General features: G+C 25.1%; 1 protein-coding gene across 1 annotated transcript in view; it reads right to left on the reverse strand.

Annotated features, from left to right (window-relative positions):
• Positions 1-6,952, reverse strand: part of LOC129619060 (myb-like protein I) — a 78,980-nt gene extending 72,028 nt beyond the window's left edge. The window contains exon 1 of the mRNA XM_055534137.1: positions 4,142-6,952. Within this exon, the coding sequence (XP_055390112.1) occupies positions 4,142-5,584 (1,443 nt within the window). The 5' untranslated portion in view covers positions 5,585-6,952. The remainder of the gene's footprint in view (positions 1-4,141) is intronic.
• Positions 6,953-21,460: the final 14,508 nt, after the last annotated feature.

The following is a 21,460-nucleotide window of genomic DNA, read 5'->3' on the forward strand; positions in this document are numbered from 1 at the left end:
AAATGCACATTCTGGCATAACCAAGCTGTGGCATTGGAAGCATTTGATTTTAATTTAATGCGTCGTGTAAGTACACACATATTTATCCATCTCAATTGAAATTATCTTCATCATCATGCAATCTACCTTTTATTAGCAATTTCTTAGTAGACTTACATCTAAAATTCTTCTACTATTTTCAAAAAAAAAGAGGATAACATGCCTAATTAATTTCTTAAATAATTTTAGAATATGTGTATATGTATACAGCTACATTAATCTAAAGGTAAGTCGTTGTTCTCCCTATATATTTCGTTTGATTTCGATAATTAGTTAATTACACAATTTTCACAAGAATTCTTATATTGTACATGAATAGCTTCCTCCATTATAACATTTTTATATTATATAGCTTTTTATGGAACATTAAGTACATTTCGCAACATTTATTTTTTTAATTAAAATTGTAAAAACGAAAAAAAAAATGACACAATGCCTTTTAGTTTACGGTACGAATAAATGGATATCGTAGTTGAAATTAAAAGGTTTTGTATAAGGTTCTCAATTATCAAAGTGATAATGATTAAGATATAGAAAATGATGATAACAGGAATAAAAATTTTCTAGGTTAATTATTATTTTCCTTTTTAATTTCTTACAGTTTGAAAATTGACTTGTGAATGGATGCTCATAAAACAAAAAAAAATTACGATAAAAACGTGAATTTTTTTTAATTTTAAGTAAGTGGGATTGGCTATTGTCTTAGAAGAGGATAAAAATATCCTTTATCTGATTGTAAGTAAAAATAAATAGAAAGAAAATATGAAGTAAAAATAAAATGGTTTGTTTTTTTGCTTTTTTAATTATAAAATTTATAAAATTTTTTGTTTTCTTGAATAGGTGAGTAATTAGACAAAGTTAATAGAAAGTCCTTGAAACTTTTTTATATACGAATAAGTATTTTACTAATATAGCTAAATTTTAAATTTATTATACTTGCGGATTGGCTTCAGCACACCTAAATTGCTAAAAATATAATTAACCTAAATTTGCAAATAATTAGAGAGAGAGGAGCTTATTTTAGAAAAACTTTTCATGTTTTGTTGTTAAATAATTTTCGAATTAATTGTGTCTATTTCTAGATTGAATTAATAGGAGCTCAGCAGGGTGTTGGGTTTGTGTAAATCGATTATATTTTTATTTATGACTTTATGTTTTAATTGTTTGCGTATAATTTAGACGTTTGATTTAATTACACAAGTTTTCTCTCATTTAATACCTCGGCTTAAAATAGGCTTGTTCAAGTTTTATTTAATTGGTTGAGAAGGTATTCAAATTGTAGGAAATCATAGTATTGGAGTTTGTGGTACATCAGTGCATGAATGTCGGTTTTTAATATAATTAAATTAAGATGGATAATCAAATAAAAGTCATTTCAAAGGTGAAACGAGTGATTCAAAATCTAAGCGAAGAATGTGTATATTAGGAATTTAGTACAAATGGAGACAGTGCTGGAGTTACCATATATACAAAGGAAGCAAATGCAATGAGCGTCAAAAACCAGGGGAAAATTTGCGATGGTTATTGTTATATAGTTCATTGTTTTGAAGTCGGGAACAGGCACTTTTTGGAAACCGCGTAGAACGCCGAACACATCAAAACCAGGCTTGATTGAATGTTTCAAATTTATGAAATTCTGGATAAATATTTTGTTTTTCACTTAATGTGCTTGAAACTAACAAGCTCTTACAGCTGCAACGATTTGTAGTTTTTTAACAAAACTAACAATAACAATTTTAACTTGAAGCTATTTTTTTAAAATAAATTTAAATACAGAAATTTAGAATCGTCATATTATAAAAAAATGTGAAAAAAAAATTAAAACTTTAATCTTAATATTGAATGATCTGCAGCATTTTACATGTACAAATGCACCTGATATCTTTACCAACTTCGTAAAATAGATTCGCAATATTTCGATGTGAATAATACGAATTTCAATGCCGATTATCATCAAACAATTATAATTTTTATATCGTAATTTTCAATTCATTGAAGCTTCATCATCTATGTCGGACAAAATCCGTGTAAATAGGAAAATATCAATTGTTTTTTTCATAATAATTGAAATAAATTAGGTCGTCGCCTTTCTATTAAAAATTCTATACCGTTAAAATTGAATTAATTATTTTTGACATGAAACTTATAAACCAACAATCCCTTAAATTATAATTTTCATAATTTGTGCAAGTAAAAATCTTTTGTTTAAAAAAATTCATTTTTGTGTTTTCTTAAAATAAATATTTAAAATAATTAAAAACAATACAAACAAAATGATTCACATAAATTACGAAAAAAAATTGTTATACATCAAAAAATTTTATGTAAATTTTGTATTAAAACCATAAGAAAATACACGGTCTTTATGGAATTGTATGCAAATTAAAAGTGAATATTAATTTCAATCCGAATCCCATACATTTCACCTACATATAAGAAATCATTGTACTCTCACTCTCAATCGATACAATGCAATGCACCTACACGCATAACTAATTTCTGTTTATGTGTGTATTAATATTTAACGTGCATTTAATATTAATGAGAAAAAAAATTATTAGAATGCAATTTTTCTCCCTCAATAATAATAACATAGGGTGAATTATTTATGTACTTATATATTATTTATAATATCGAGTATAGTTGGTGTTGTTGTTATGAGGAACGGTTAATGAACAGCATTGAATGCATTGTTAAAAGAAAAAATGAAAAGTAAAATACTAATAATACCGTTGAAATATGAAAAAAGCATTTCTTACATATAGCGTGTTTTTTTCCAATGTACTTTGACTGTTCGCGAAAGTACACGTAATCCATATTAATCATAAATTGCAAGGGAAAAATGCAAATATTGCAACACCATTATATACTTAAGTACATAAAGTGAAAATAATGAAAAATGCAAGTTGTAAAACGAATAAAATAATTGATTCAACATAATGGGTAATTCACAATGTTATTTTTATGAAATAAAATTTTATATTAAAGCCCCATCTTTGTATATGGGAAATGCATTTTTGTCCTAACAATCGATATTATAACAAAAAGAGAAAGAAAGAAAATGTAATCATTGACCCTCCATTGAATGACATTTCTTTTATAGTACTTTCTTCTGGAACTATGCGATAATTATGATGATAAAACTTTTTTTAGGAAAATTAATTAAGGTGTGGTGAGTTTAATGTACACTGAGCTCATTGACGACGCCTTTAAAACTTTCTTTCTTATTAAATTTTATTGAAATGTTTTTCTATTTAGGGACCACAATTTGGCATCAAATAAAATGTTTATAAATTTTATATATATACATATTAGCAAAAACTTTGGGAACTTAAAAAGTTTCAAGATATGTGAAAGTAAATTAATTTGAAAAGGCGAAATGATAGAGTTCATAGAGTATTTTCGGGACGGATTTCAAACAACTGCAATTAAAATTGCAATTCTTTTTCCAAGAGAAATTTTAAAATAAATGGCGAAATATGACTTAATCATTACATTGTAGAGACTCATGTAACCTCGATGAGCATTTTTATCTCATTACATCGTCATAATAATACATAATACAATATGGTTATAATTTTTAATACTTTGGATATGTATCCATACTTATTTGCGGGTGTTACAAATTAACTAAGAATTTAGCGCTAAGCAGAAATATGATGCAGGTTTCACGTCGGTGGATTGACGCGACAGGTGTAGCAGGTCCACCGCACCCCAATGGGCACAAATGAACCGTTTTGGTGTAACCGCTCCGTGACCACCAGGCCATCATTGAGTTTACGATTACAGGTGGCCCATCTAAGCCACACGGTTCCCTTGAGGAATCTATCTAAATCCACGATACTAATTTTCGAAAGAACATACTACACAATATTTTATATAGAAAAATTATAACGTCAGGAATCGATTTAGTTAGTCGATATTAGTTAAAAACTGCAACTAAAGTAATCAAATTTTACTCAATTTACAAAACTAGTCAAAATGTTATTGATATAATCTGTTTTTGGTAGAAATGTTAACGGAATAAAGAAGATTATTTGTTATGTAATTTAATCAAAAAATATATTTAATTAAAAGATTGACAAAAGTAAAAAAAACTTACCGCTTCAATTTCCTTTTCAAAACGTATTGGTCTTAAACGGCATATTAATATTATTAAATATATAAAATTAACACTTAAAAATAAACCAGACCATAATATAACATCTGGCCGACATTGTATAAACCAACCATAAGTGGCCATTAGAACACAGCCAATCAATAAAAATGAACGCATCCATAGCATTCCATAAGGGCTATTCGGTGCAATAAAGGCAATTAAAAAGAATGCATTACTTAATTGAAAATAAATTTCATATGGCCTTGACCAAATTAGGCACTGTTTAATTGACCAATCATCAAAATTAACTGTACCACCATTATTATCATCAATAATACCGGTATTACCGATACTATTACCTATACCATTAATACTACCACCAATTATATTACCACTATTATCAATTATTGAACTAGAATCAATACCAGATGGCATCATCAGCATCATATTATTATTATTTTTTTGATATCTTATTTTATTTTTAATATAATTATAATTATTATTATTATTATTTTTATTAATATTATTATTATTTTTATTGTTATTATTATCAAAATTATTTAAATTATTTGTACGATTTAAATGATTATTTGTTTTATTATTATAAATAAATTGATTCCATAATAAATTTGCACCATTTGAATTATTATTATTATTATAATTATTATTATCACTAATTATAACACTGTCTAATATTATTGTTTCAGTTGTTGTTTCTGTTGTTGATCTTGTTTTAATAATTATTGCACCTTCACTATTTAAATTATAATTATTTTTATTATTATTTTTATTAAAATTATTTTTATTATAATCAACACTATTTTGATAATATTTTTGATAATTCTCTAATAAATCACTTGATTTTAAAGATTCAGCTGTATTTATTGGTAATATTGATGTTACTGTTCCTGATGCTAATGCTGCTGCAATTGTTGTTTCTGTTGTAGCTAGTAATGGTGTTCTTTTAGTTAATGTTGCTGTTGCTGGTGTTTCAATTGTTTTTGATACTGATGTTATACCTTTTTTTAATTGTGTTGATGATTGTCCAGACGATTGATGATATTGATGATACTGATGATGATTATTATAATATGGTGTCATTGCTTTTGCCATAACATTATCAATGATTTCATTATTATTATCATTATTATTTATAAAATCGTTATTATCATTATCTTTCTTATAATAATTATTATTATATTTTAAATTATTTTTAAATTTTGTATGTGATAATGATGCTGATGATACTGGCGCTTTTGCTACTATTGCTGCTGTTGCTGCTGCTGCTGATGCTGTTGCTGTTGTTGATGATGAATGATAAAAATTTTTATAATTATTATTTAAATATTTAATTGTTGAACCGATATTATAATCAAATTGTAAATTATTTGAACTTGGATTAACTGTTTCAATAAGACCTAATGCTAATGCACTAATAAGTAACATAATTTTTATTCCACCACCAAAACAATTTTCACCAATAATCACCACCTTATTCACCTTGGTTTTTTTCTTATTTTGTGTGTATTTCGTTTTTTGTAATTTCAATATTTTTACATTTATATCATAGAATATAGAAAAAAAGAACTGTTTGACTTAATAAAAATTATTTGAATATTTTTTTTTTAATGAAAACTAAAACATTGAATTTTTGATTTAAAAATTAAAATAAATATAAAAAACAATATTATTGTAATATATTTGGCATTGGAGACTATAAATTTTATGTACAAAGTTTTTCTTGTTTAATTGCAACACTCTACACTATCTTTTCAATTCTCTACAATATAATACAAATGCACTTATAAAAATGTTTACTATCTCTTTCTAAAGCATTAATAAAATTTATAATTGTGTCTATTTTTATAGAATTTAATTTGCGAATTAAAAAAATATTATTCTTGGAAAATAATAGCAAAATTTTAATAATAGAAGATTTGCAAATATACTTGAGTAATTAGAAAATTATTAATATAAAAAAATTCTAATTTTTATTTACTAGATTTTTACTATATAATTTAATATTATTGTTGTATGTTACATAATTACATAAGTTTTTACAATATTTATTATGATTAAATTCACTTAAGGATTACGGTATTTTTACACATAAGAAATTTTTATATTTGTTTATCTATTTCTAAGTAGGTATACAATTTAATTTCTTCTTCTCGCTCTTATATACAATTATATTTTATATTTTTAATATTTTTTATTGTTTACGTTTTTTTTAAATTTTTATTTTCGAATTTTTAATAATATTTCAATTATTCTTCAACTATTTATAGTTTTCTTGTTATTTTTTAAGGAAAGAAATGAAATAAAAAATTTTGAACTTGATCCTTTAACAAGGTCCTTATTGTATAAAACGTTCATACATTCTATGCTTGTCTTGTTTTATAACCAAGCAAAAATATTAAATTAAATGTTTTTTTTTTCTATTCTTCTTTTTTTTAATTTTTCTTTGAACGTTTTTTGAATTTAAAATGATTTTTGAAATCGAATTGACTGAAATTGAATGAAATTTTTTTTTGTTATTATTGTGTTCTAAGTATTTGTCAATTCACTGTATTGCTGTTGCTGTTATGCTTCTTCTTTTGCCATTGTTGTTGCCAATTGATTTAGCTGCTTTTATTAAATATTTTATTCGTCTAAATTGTTGAATTTTTAAGCGCGCGGTTTATGTTCAGAGTTTCCAACGTAATATTAGTACATAATTCATTTTTTTTCCTTCCCAAATTTAGGCAGGAAAAATAAAATGATTTCTTTATGTACTTACTTGTCTTTAAATTTTTAAATTTTTTTTGTATGCAATTTATATCCAATATTATACAAATTTTATTTTGTGTTCTGTCTTTGTTGTTGTATGATGTATTGATTTTCGCCAAATATAATATGAAAAAATGATGAAGAGGAAGAATATCTGAAAATATAAAAGAAAATGAAAATAAATAAATTTTTTCTTTTTTTTTTGTGTTTAATAACAAAATCAAATATTAAAATTTTCATATAAAGCATTCAAATATATTGTATGTTGTTTGTGTGTGAATGAAAATTAAGTATATATATACAAATGCATGTATTTTTGCAAAAATATATTGTGTACATGAAATACACGAGACTGAAAAGTATATTTGCATATTATTATATTTGCATGAATGAATTAATGTATGTACTTAAATTATTTTAAAAATACTGAGTATATGCATGAGTAATCAGAATAAAGGTATTAGGGAAATAAAATAAAATTTGTAAATTCTTATCAAAGCTCAAGCGAAAAAAAAGGTATAACTTTGTTAGAATTGGAATAATCTCATTTATATAATCGAATTGAATCCGAATTTATCAAATTAAAATTAAACACATATTTTGTTTTCTTTGAAATATTTAAAAAATTTAAATCAATTTGGAGTTAGAGTTGTCAAGTGCATACATTATAATATATTATACGTATGTGTCCCATATAAGTGGTAATTAATTCTGTAATTACAATTATAAACGCAGATTTCGAACTTTAAGTTTATGCAGATAGTAAAAAAATATTTATGCTCTGAAAGATGGACATTATACTTAATTTGGATTGGAAGATAGCTCTAAAAACTCAATAAGCAGAATTTGTGTTAGTATTTTTTTTTTGCGGTCAACTACAGCAATCTGAATTTTGAGTAACACAATGTAGATTGTAGATTTTTAAGGGAACCAAGGGAGCAACTAAATCACCCACGCGCCACTGCAGCCATTCAAGACTTACTGCAGTCTTCCCACGCTCCCGCCTATAATATCCCCGTTCCAAGTATAAAACTAAAGATATTCCTAAGTGAGTTTGACAGCAGTTTACAACGCAAAAAAAAATGCGACACGAGACAGCTCTTGAGAGAATATAAGTCATGTGTATTATAAATATAACCCTAAATAGAATAACTTTATAAAATTTCAATTTCTACATTTTTTTCTATAAAAAAGCGAATTCGGATTTTCCAAATTTGTTTAATAATTTCCTAAATTTATTTAATTTTTATATAATGTAATTTACACTTAATTCAATCATTAACTTTTTTTGTTTTAAAAATTTTAAAAACCCCATGAGTTATACACCTATAAAATGTTGATCTCTAAAAATTAAAATTATTTTTTTCAAGGACACCAAAATATTTATAGCTAGCTGCTATCTAACTATCATATTGTAGTCATGAAATATTTAAGCATAGCTTTAGGCGAAATTAAATTATTGCATTTGTGTTTATTTATTGTAATAAATAAAATTATGAATTCACAAAAGACTCGCAAATTTACAAATTAATAAAGAAATTATTGAAATTGCAATCAATTTTTTTTACTATTTTATTATTAAAATTTCCTCTAAAAAATATTGAATAATTTTATTTTCTTTTCGTATTTTTATATTTGTCACAACATAATATTTAACATTTTGTGTGTTTGTATATTTAAAATTAAATTGTTTTAATAACAGCTGTGTGTGTGGCAATTATAAAGAATATTCAAAATATTTGATAATAAATAAAGTGGATTTTTGATAATGAAGTTAATATAAAAAATTAAATTAAATAAGGAATTATGCAATTGGTTTATTCTATTTGGTTATATTACTCTGTGTCTATTGATTGCTCGTAGCACAAAGACGTGAATTTGTTATTTAAAATATTTTTGGAATTAGGTAAATTATTTTTAATTTGATGTTGATTGATAATTTGATTTTTTTATTTGATTTTAGTGAATGACTTTGTAAAAAATTCCGGATTCGTAAGGAAATTGTAATTTTGATGAGCAAATTGCACAAGACAAGAAAAGCCTTGTGCAAAACACCATTGACCTCAGCTTCTTAATTAATGTAGTGTTTTAATTTCAGTACCCTGTACTCTATTACTTTCATTATGTTTCTTCTTAATTTATTTCCAGTTTAGTATTATTTAATCACTTCTGTAGAAAAAATATCCAAATTATATACAACTTATTTCACAAAATTGAGTAGATACCAGAGTAAATAAGTTGAGCTTCAAATGGTCTAAATTTTCCATCGTTTACATTCCAAATTTAAGTAAATTATTTGTTTGGGCGATGGAAGAGTTTGCGAATTATTTAAAACTTAATGAAAGGATAAATAAGAAAAAAAATTCAAAAACGAATTCAATTGTAATAATTGAATTACAAAAAAAAAATATCGTAATTTTATTGGGGGGAGATTTCAAGGATTATAGAGAAAGAAATCCAGGATCATATATAGAGAGAAAAATCAATGATCATATATAATTTTTTTAATTATATCATTTTCCCAAATTCTTCTTCCAATTAAAAAGTAAATTCTAATGTATAGCACTATTGTGGTACTATCGTAAGTGTTAAAAAATCATAGTCTTTTTCTCATAATTTCCTAATAATATTTTCCTACTTCTCTTTAAATCTTAATTTGATAAATAAACGGAAAAATAATATAAAGAGAATAAGTATTAGATTGTGAATTTCAAAGAAGCAAAATGTGCTATGCTATAATATATGAGTTTATAAATAAGAAGCATATTTTATTCTCCACTATATGAATTGACCCTGTTATGGAGAATAAGAGAATCAGCAAATTGCAAAGAGAATGAGATAATAATAATATTGTACTTAAGAAAAATTCCCTTTTTAAATTTTACCAAAAAAAAAAATTTGTATTTTATTTTTGACCGCACGTACATTTTTTTTAATACACAAAAATTTCTTTGTTTGTTCGTTTTATTTTTTTAACAAGTCAGTTTTTGGAAACTTTTTTAATCGCGTACCATTTCCGAAATTCATGACATCATTTTGGTATTAAATTAATTTTTTTTTTTTTTCATGAAAATTTATATTAGTAGACTATTAAACTACATTATTTGAACTGACGAAATTTTGAATCTGTGTTCTCTACTTCCAAATAATAACACGACATATTTTATTTGAAATGATAAGAAAAAATTGAAATATTTGAAAAATTTCTTGAATTGAAATTGATCTTTTTCATTAAATTTCCAAATACGTTAAGATTTTTTGAATGTATAATAAAATGAAGATCTAAAAATTAAAATAATTTCGGTTTTTGAGTCATGTTAAACAAAGATAATGAAGAACTACGATTGTATGACATAATCAAAATTAACAGAATCAGTTTTTTAATTGAGCGAATCTTGAAAGTAAACTTGATTTAAGTTACATATTTAGATTCTAAAATCTACTAAGTTAGAAGTAGAATGATAGCCAAATTTAATTACTTACTGCAGAATTTGAAAGAAACTATTCTTTTATTGACCATTTTTATTTAAATACACAATTTTAGAATAATAACGGTAAAGTTTCAATATTTCACTAATTTAATGTAGTATTTCTAAAAATTTCAATATTTAATGTAGTGAGAAAATTTTTGTTGCATAATATCTGATTATAAAATATGTAATTTAAACCCAGCAAGTTCTCGAAAACGTTTTATAATGAAAAATATCAAATTGCAGTACAAGTTTGAAAGTCCCTAAATTGTCAAACATTTTTAATAAAATCTTCAAAGCAAAAAATAATCAAAGCAAAAAACTGAAGAAAAAAAATCGAATATTATGAAAAATTTTTTGGCATAGCGACAAATCGAATTTAGAACGTGATTTAGATTTTATTTTTTCCTTGTGTGTATAAAATTTCCCCAAGGGATTTTCTTTCCGTTTAGATTCTCCACTTTTTTTTTTTTCTTTAAATCATTTAAAGAAAATTAAATTTTTGCAACCATTTTCTTACACTTTTGAAAATTTCTTATTTTTTTAAATTTAATTTTAAATAATCATAATTCATTTTGAGCTTTTAATATTTCTGATTGTTGAAATGTTCTTGAATAAATAATTTTTTAAATGCAAAGGCAAATCGGTCTTATATTACCGTAATCGTTTAATTCTCAATTGGGTTAAATAAGAATTGTGTAAGTAGCTTTAAAATTTCATGAAATGAAAATGAATTTTTAAAACAATAATTATTTAGATATAAGCACAAATACCCACTTCTTATATAAGCGCATACCGAGAATCGGAATTTCGATTGAAATTATTTGAAATTTTTTTTACAAACGACCAATCATGCTTTTTATTAATTGAGAATCGCACCATACATTAAAATTTGAATTTGTGCTATATATTTCTCTACTCGCAGCATTTTTTTTAATATTTAAATTTCAACGTAATGCGTATATTGCTTTATAATGCGTATATAGTTACATCACCTTCTTATTACCTAGAATTCTGTAAAAATTTTCTTAAAGAATTGTAATTTTTTAATTTTTGTTATATAAATTATATTATTATATTATTTATAAAATAGTCGTAGTCTTTAAATTGTAATTTTTTACAATTTTAAGACTACGACTATTTCGTATAGCGAATACTATTTGAATATTGTCAGAGATAGATAAAAGCAGCTATACAATTTTCACAATTCCACAGCTTCTTTCATCATTATCGTGTCATCGTCAATTATTGGGTAAACTCGAAACTTATTCATTTTCTTCAATGTAATTAAAGCTTGACTTTTTTATTTTAACCACGCTGAAGTTGCTATTAAATTAAAAATTTTATTATGGTCTACATTTTGGTGTTTTTCCTATTCACAATTTCAACTGAAATTCTACTTATGCTTCCATTATTCCATTCTAAGCTCTAGCTGAATATGTACGTAAGTAAATATATTTAATAGCCCTTTTAAGTAATAAAATTAATCGCTTTTCTAGATCGCTTCATTAGATTGCTTTTTTAATTATAATTAATTAATATTATAATTGAAACACTTTTCGCACTATTATTTAATTTTTAAGATATGTTTGCACAATTACTTTAAAAAGAATAAATTTAATTGGGAAAAAAATTGAAAAATAGCTATGATTTACCAATCCCAAGGTTTAATCATAGGAAAATTATTTCATTAAATTTCTTCCATTTAATAATTTTCTTGTTTACCAAATCAAATGCGCCACCTTTCAATTAAATAAAAGAATTTCAATTTCACTAAATAGAAAAAAAATTTTTTTGAATAACTTTCTATAACAACGAAAATTTTCATGTCAAACATTTTTTCTTTTCCTTATTTCAATTTTGACTAATTATGCTACAATAAAATGAATCCTTTTTACATATTGCTGCTGTTCACATATGGATTTCAAGAAAAACAGATGAATAAAATGTCAAGGGACATAAAGAAAAAAAATTTCAGAGCTTATAATGAAATGTAGAAAAGGCAAAAACATTATAAAAACCAATCTGCATTCAATAAATTTTTTAGACAATAGCAAAAATATTTTGAATAAAAGACCAAATGCATGCATTCATATACACAGGGTGTCTCGTATCTAAATACACTGCTATATACAATTGTATAGATTCTCATGAGTGTACAAAGCTTTTGTATGGAGACGATGTTCACAGCTCAAGAGGTTACAGGGGTTTAAAGTTGGTCCAGCCTGATTTTTTTATTTTTTAAAATTTTAACTATAACTCGATGCCTGTGTAAGACAGACACATCTGTTCTACCTTCTTCTATCTGTTCAGATTTCAGAATCACATGACTTTAAAATTCAAAAAATTTGAATTTTTAAGTCTTCATTTTGAAAAAACGTTAATTTTTCAGGTGACGTAACATTGGAACTTTGTCCAATTTCAGCCCAACTAGACACCTTATCTACTTACCTTTCATTTGGTATGTGGATCATCTCCCTATGTGTTCTGCAAATGTTATTTTATATCAAATTTTCCTTAAATGTAAAAAGAAATGTCAAAAAATCGTCCAAAATGGGTATCTCTTCTGGTCTCTTCTGTTATGGAAATGTTCAAGTTAACAACTGAATTTCCCTTACATTTGCAACAATTATTGGCCCGAAGAATATCATATGATAATGCAATGATACAGCCTTTGAATCAATTTTAACTTCAGCAATGTTTTGACAAACGAGTGCACTTTGATACGAGGCACACTGTTCATGTACTCTAATGCAAAGAAATGCTTTTCTTTGTTTTTTTTTTATTTTTACAACAAAAATTCTAAGATTACTGCAATATTTTCCATATATTGAAAATGAAGTAGATGCAATTTCAAAATTGAATCTACTGAGAATTTTGTATTTTTGTATGCAATGTAAAATATTGCAATAACAATGAAAATAGGATAATAATGAGAAAGTAAACGAATTTGCAATATGCCACATAGTATACAAATAATTTTTATTCACATGTTGTTTTCGCATACGTTCAATTGTAATTCAACATATCCTTAATGTATTTGATGTATTAGTGTAAACAGAGAAACAAAAGAGACGACGAGATTTTTGTTTATTGTATTGCATGTTTAGTATATTGCAAATAAGTATGACAGCAGTTGTAGAATTATTAAATGTGATTTAAGCAATATTTGTGATTGTTCTGAATAATTGAAATTTCCTTAATAGCCAAATATTTTACATATAAAGTTGACACAGTGCGGATATCTCACCAATTCATTAATCCCAGATATTAGATATACCTTCAAAATTGTATAAAAGCTCAAAATTCAATCAAATATTTCGGAGTTCGACTGTACCTTGAAATTTTGTAACAATAAATTGGAAATCATAGCAATAAATTCGGAAAAAATTCAGTTTCTCTATGTTCAACGAATTTCGTAAATAAAATGCAAGCCACAGTATTTAGCGGTGACTAACAAAATGTGTGTTCCTTTTGAGCGTAATATTTCATAGTGGTACTTGGAAAGAGTAGTACGTATAACTAATAATTTAATAGTGGTACGTAACTAGAAAAGCAGTAGATTTTCTATGTAATCTAGCCATGAAAATGTTACCTACTCTTATAAGAAATGCAACAAGTATATGAGTGATATTATTTCGTCGTACAATATTCATTCATCACATTCGGCAATAACTTTTTTCAATTTTTAAACTTTGACTTTTGAAAATTTGACATAGCAGCTCGAAATTTCAAAAAGGAACTAGAATAATTACCCATTGTTTAATAATTTTAATTAAATATTCAAAACTATAACAAAAATATTCTGATGCGTCGAATTCTCCTCCTACAACTCATCTCAAATGGGCCACCCTAACACAAATTTCAATATGCATAAATATTTTTTTTTAATATTGTTGAATCAAAATCGAAATCAAAATTAAAATTTAGAAAGAGCAACAAAAATATTTATTAAGAAATCACAAAAAGAAAAAAAAATAGTAATGACGCTAGTCTATCTTGACTGGAACGGACGAGTGATCACTTCAAATAATCTCTTTGCTATTTATGAAATTCTTTTGCTATTATTTTGCCTATTTTTTGGCTGAATTCCAAAATTTATTTCAATTTTTCTTTTTTATTCTTTGAAAACCAATAGCAAATGTTTCTTTTATTTTGCCTTGATCCTTTTGTTATTAATTTTTTTTTTGCATTTTTTTTTATTTTCGTTTTTTATTATATTGTGTGTTGTTCTTTTATTTCATAAAGGAAGAGTTTATTTTGTAAATTTATAATTTGCGAGTTAAACCATATTGGCCTTATAAAAAATATTTAATGAATTTTTGTTATTCTTATTGCTAAAAATATTTCATTTCGTGAAGATCTTAAAAATTAGCACTTTAAGAACTGATGACACACAGTTCAACTAGTTACGAAAAGAATTTAATGGCTGAACTGACAAGTGCGGGTCGAAAACTTCTAAACTGGTTGTGCCATTCTTAACTTGAAAAATTATCGAGTTTATGTGGGGCCATATAATTCTAATAACATGTAGCTATGAGGCAAATAAGTGGATGTTTTTCTGTTGTTTTTAATGAGTTTACAACGAAGTTTTTTTTTCGGAGTACCGGAAAGGAATTTCAATTTACATACTTAACATAAGTAATTCTGTACAAAAGTCTAGTAATTGTTTAGAATTGCTATCATGTAATTCTATTATTTACTTTTCTCTATATTTTCTTGAAACTCTCAGTATCCCATACTATATTCATTCTATATAATAATTAGATATCGCATTTCTCTTAATCTATATATAAGAATTATTCATACATATATAAATTATATATAGGAAACTCAAATACAATGGTTTCAAAATGAAAATAATTATTATTCATTATTCATTTTCCAGCTTGTATAGACAACTTTATGACTGACACAAAGCTAATAACAAACTTTATGTAAACTAATGCATATGTAGTTAAAACTTGTATTAATTTTTGAAGAAATGTGCAGAAATTATGAAAAGGATTTTTCAACATTTATGATTGAACTTAAAATTCATTATGACATGTAAACATAAAAAGTTTGTCTTTCTTAGCAAATCTTTGAATAATAAGGGCAAAAATGGCCTTAATATAGCAATTTCTAAGTTTGCTTGTCAGTTTTTTCCTTTCCCACATTTTGTTTATTTAAATAAGCTTATAAATTTTTAGAGTAACAATTTCATGTGCTTTGAATTTTAGCTATTCTCGCGTGAGTGAACTCTTATCAGTGAGTGGAAAATTATCGTTTCAAATTTTACATACAACGAATTGTCACGATTTTTCTGATATTCTTGAGTTCAAAAGCAAGTATTAATGTTCTCTATTTGAAAAGTTTATAAATGCTCGCCTTATATTATATCCCAACTGGCCACTAATAGTTCTACTTGCCTCAAATTAAAATTATTCGTGAATTAAATCAAACCCATTTTTCCTACATTTTTAATATTCGGAGGAGTAAAAGGAACCTCAAAAATCAAAAAACACTTTAAAGTCCTTAAAGCAAAATGTGCTTTTTACATATTATTTCTCAGCTAGGAAATCTTTTTATTCAAATATGTGTACCTATTGTACATAATTACACATTCAAATGAGTATGTATAATATATTTGTACGAGTATAACTATCTAAACATCATAATATTTATTTTCTATAGAATTTGATCCTGAACTTTTTGAATATTTACCAAGTATTCAAGAATTGCAATATTTTTTTTTTTTTTTGAAATTTTATGGATTTAGAGTTTTTGTTAGTTAGCGTGCACTAAAAATATGTAATGTGTTATTCATTCAAATTTTTTTAATATGGATTTTTCTTGTTTATCGTAAAATATTATTAAATATTATATGTACGTATGTATGCATAAAGACATGGAAGTATGCGAAAGACCTCGGATAGTTGCCAAAAACAGAAAACTTCCATTTCTTTTTTATTATTATTTCTACATATAATTGTACATACATACATATATTATGCATATGATGGCAGAGATATTATTATTACAATTTCTAATATTGTTGTACTTGATTTCAATGTTGTTTGCCTTTAAAATAAAATAGAAATTACATAGTTTAGATATAGAAATAAATTGTTAGGTATAAAGTGTAATTTATTTATACAAGGATATTTTTATATATGCATAGCACATAAATGCTATCTTAATGATAGGAAATACAATACTGATCAAATTATAGTTATCTTTAAGTTCAAATAAAATAAATTACATAATATATTATGTACATTGTTAAGCCCATATAAAATTTACAAGTAAAATATTATTTTTGTATGGTAAATTTAAATTTGTATTGTACATCAAATGTATGCATATGTGTGGATGGGTATAGATGAAATTTATTTGTTAAAGGTGTTCAAGTTGAAAAATATATTATAAGTAGGTATTAAGGATTTCATCGTTGTAAATATTTATTTAATTCCAATATAAAGATCGATTTTTTCAAAAAATTATTTAACTAAAAGTACGGGCAAAGGTTATAGTACTATGCAACAAAAAATATAAATTAAAGACCTTTTTAAATAATATTTCGAATTATTTCCAGCAAATAGGAGTAATATTTGAGACTATCTGAAACAGACATTCTAAAAAAGAAATTCTGCGATTTTTTGTGCATTAAAAATTATTTTCAAAATTTTCTATTACTGGAATATTCTTTTCAACAAAAAATCAAATCCGTCTAAGTCAGAACAAAATTCAAACAAATCGACAAATAGACCGAGACACTGACAGATTAATATAATTTTAAAAATAATTTATTTATACGCTTCGCTTTCACGGAAAAATTGCATTTCCAGTGAAAACTTCACATGCAACATTTGGTGCCATCACATACGAGTACCTCTCTTATTGTATGCAATAATAGTCAGTAATAAAGTAAATTTTAAATTACTGGTTAGATGACCTAATATAAATCCTTAGAAATGACTCAGCAATACACACGATAAACATCTTTTTAAAGCATTTTAACAATACGATTCTGAAACCATTCTGATAATTTAAAAATGATTCCTTCTATTAAATTATTTTATAAAATTAAACTAATAATTATTTTATAAAATTATTGTAAAATTCAGTTTTAAACATGAAAACTATTTAATCATTATTGAAAAATTGGACCCCAAAAATTTTGCCAAGAATTAATTTCTGTTCTTTAGAGGTATGATTTTAACTAATTTATCCCAAAGTGAAATTTTAAATATAAACATTTTTAATAACCGAAGTAAATTAATAAATTTTTAATAGTAAATGAAACTTACAAGATCCTAACAATAATTGCAGCAATCAAAGTAGTTTTACACCGGAATTAAAAGTTGCTAAATAGAAAATTGTCTGTTTTTTTAATTTTAACACGACACATACTCGTAAATCGTCAACGTAAAACGAAATATGTATAAGAACTTAATTTGACCTTACACATAATGTTAATGAACAATTTAAACTCTATATTGAGTAGATTATATTAAGAGCATGGAATAATACAAGTGAAGCTCAAATATAAACTATTAAACTAAAATGGCAATAAATTATATTACAAAATGTAAAATATTTATTTTACATTCTGTATAATTAACCTAGTGCTTATTATTAACCATATTAGGTTAAAAAGCTACTATAAGCAATTATAAATAATTTATTTTATTTTCTGATTTTAATCATTTTAATTAGTTTATCATTTAATAATTAATTATAATTAAATTAAAAAACGTTTGGTTGACTTTCAAACCCAAAAATCTATTTTTTATAAGAAAGCATTATACCCGCGCCGATCACGAACTAGTAAATTGATTGTCAATATTAGCAGGGATCAGCATGTTAATTATTTACATTACGCCTAATTTTGACTAATAATAATTATTGAAATTCTTAGTTAATAATGATATTCTAATTTAAATTATATTCTTATTCCTGAAAGTTAATCTTAATTATTTGCAAAAGTACAAGATTTACAAAAACTGTTTGAAAGCTGAAATTCAATTTTAAAATTATTGATTTTGTTACTAATTATTATTATAATTTGAAAATAAAATGGCTTTATAATTATTTCCTTTGTTTCCTCTTTTTTAATTAAAAAATTTTCCATATATTTCAACATTTTACCGTAATTAATTGTTTCACAGAAATAAAGCTTAAAAGCAACAAATATTTTGAATATTTCAGGTTATTTGGAAGAATACTAATGCAAATAATTATATTCGGTTTCAACTGGTACAATTTTCTAAAAAAAAGTAATTTTAAATAATTTAAAATTCAATTAAAAATGGAAATAAAAGGAAGATTAATCTTGCTGACTCTGGGATATCACTAAAAGTTATACATATATTTAATTCAGTTTATTAACAGTTATAGATAAAGGTGCTTTCTACGTTATCTTCAAATTTTAATTCGGATAAAAGAATTGTATTATCATAAGAAACCTAAATTCTAAGGCACAAAGGTACATTTAAATAATTTTAGTAATTTTTAATCGAAGGACAAGTACATTTTTCAGTATTTGCGTCATTCGAACAAACATTTTCGAAAATACGGTATGGTTCGTATAGAAGTAAAATTTGCGAGTATTTATAGAAAAGTCAACATAAATTGCAAATAATTAAATTTTAAACACACTGTAGGTTGTAGATTGTACGCATGGGACAACACTGCATCGCGATCAGTATATAAGATCTATTGTGCCCCCGCCCAATTGGTGTGGGACAAGCTTCTACAACACTTTCTCGAGAATTACCCGTCTGATGAATTCGAGTATCTCAAAAGGTTCCCAGAATTTCCCTTCTCTTGCGGGTGAGGGTTCAACAATCTTTCAAAAGGTACATTGACGTCTCCTCATCCACTCCGAAAAATTAGCAAGTGCCTTCGCTTTCTAGGCCCAGCCTCCTAAAGTGAGCCGGTGAGGATTCTCACCTGATTCTTACTCAACCCTATAATCTTCCTAAATCGCTTTTGGTCATGATCTCCCAGAAGCTCCTTGGCTTGCCGCAGCCCCGGAAAACTTTTCCAGCGCTCCGCCCGCTTCCCCTCTGATTCCTTTCTTAGCTTCCAACAAACAGTATTTGGTGCGGTTCCGCAGAAGAAATCCAGGACAAGAAGAGGTGTGTTGGCCACCTTCCTCGCCAACGCATTAGCGACCTCATTTCGCCAACACTGCTGTAGAGAATGTTGAAAAAGAATTGTGCGCTCTGCTTTCTTCTTTCAAGACTGAATTGCGTACACCTGTCCTTAGACACATTTTAAACACATACTTATACACACAACTTATATACTCTTCCAAATTTTGTTATATTAAAAACGGAACGACATATTTGGAGCAGATTTCGAATTAAAATAAAATGTTGATATTAATATACGTACAAATAAACTATAATACACACAAACTATTTATACCAATATAAATTGCAATAATTTTTAGTTAAAATTATAACAGAAAATTAAAATTAAGGTCAATTAGAATTTATTTGAATATTAAATTATCGCGTCTTTAATAATCAATTAAAAATTTATTATTATTCATAATAGAATTATTGTACAAAATGGTTTGTTTAATCAACAACCTGTAGCTTAACTTATTTGCAACCTGCCTGTGTACATATCGTGTTATTATAAAATTTTCAATAAACAAAGATATGAATTAATTAATTGGGCAATATATTTATGTACTTATTATTATAAATATACATATATAAGATTTAATAAATATATGAATTTAAATTATAATACGATAAATATAACACGAGTTGATATACATGACATATATAACCATATTTGACATGCCTTAGAAATAAATAATTGCAATTTTATCATTCCATATTTCAAGTCTATAGGGTTACACGTCATGTATAACTAATGGTTTATAAAATTTTTTTTGTTTTTTTACTTTTTACATAAGCTGATTTACTTAATATTATTCACATATGGTATAGATTTGAAAAAGAATTTATTAGGAATTGAGTTTTTTATTTCACACTTTAATTTTGACTTTAAGGTTGCAAAGCAACAAAATCCAAAAAAATTTAAAGAATTTGAATTCGAAGTATTGTTTGCCTGTAATTGTTAAATTTATAAAGTTGGATTAAATAATTGTTTTCCATATTGAACAATTGAAAATGTTAAGTGAAGCTATATTATTGTCATTAGTATACCAAATCATTGCATACCTTTAGGATTAATTTGACTCATATTCGAATTCGGTGGTGAAGTTAAAATTAGTAATTGCAAATATTTTTTGATGGCAAATGCGTTAGCTTTTTGTTTTTATCGAAATTTGAAAAAGCAGTTTCAGCGATGAAATGTTAGAAACTAAAATTTAATTTTAGTAACTTCGAAAGGCGATAATTTGGGAGCGAGTAAAGGTAGAAAAAAATTTTCTTCTAATAAAGTAAATTATTTATTAGTGTCTAAAGACTTTTAAAGTTTCAGGCTACCTAAAACTTACCATCTGGTAGAAAAATAGAATTTGAAAAGTATTGGTTTCAGATAATTTCAACGCCCATTTAGTTATTTTAATTTATGACTGTACTGTGACGTTAAGTAATTTTAAATTTATAATTGCACTACACATTTTAATTAACACAAAGCTTAAGAACTTTCAATAAAATCTTAACAAATATAAATAACAAAATTCAAAAACAATATTAAAACTTTTAATTTTTAACTAACAATTAAAATTTGATTTCACTGAACTGAGTCTACTTTTGATATTTTTTGAATCATTTTACATAATAAAATAAATTTGAAGTTTATTCCTTTGATCTTATCAAATGGTACCATGTAATTAATCAATTTTTTGCTAATAAAATTAAGAATTTTTAATTCAAGGTTTTTTACACAATTTATGCAATTATCAATTTTAAATGCAAAAATTTTATTGACTTTTAATAATAAAATTTCATTATTTTGCGCTGTCTTTTATAAAATTGTGGTTAGAATTAATTTAAAATAAGTTTTAATGGTTTTGTAAAAATGTGAACATATACGATATCATGTACACGTACATATTATGTGTGGATGTGTGTACTTATATGTTAAAATACGCGCAAACTTATAGGAAAAG

Source organism: Condylostylus longicornis, unplaced genomic scaffold (assembly GCF_029603195.1).
Source record: "Condylostylus longicornis isolate FDR11 unplaced genomic scaffold, ASM2960319v2 ptg000010l, whole genome shotgun sequence".
Lineage (NCBI taxonomy): Eukaryota > Metazoa > Arthropoda > Insecta > Diptera > Dolichopodidae > Condylostylus > Condylostylus longicornis.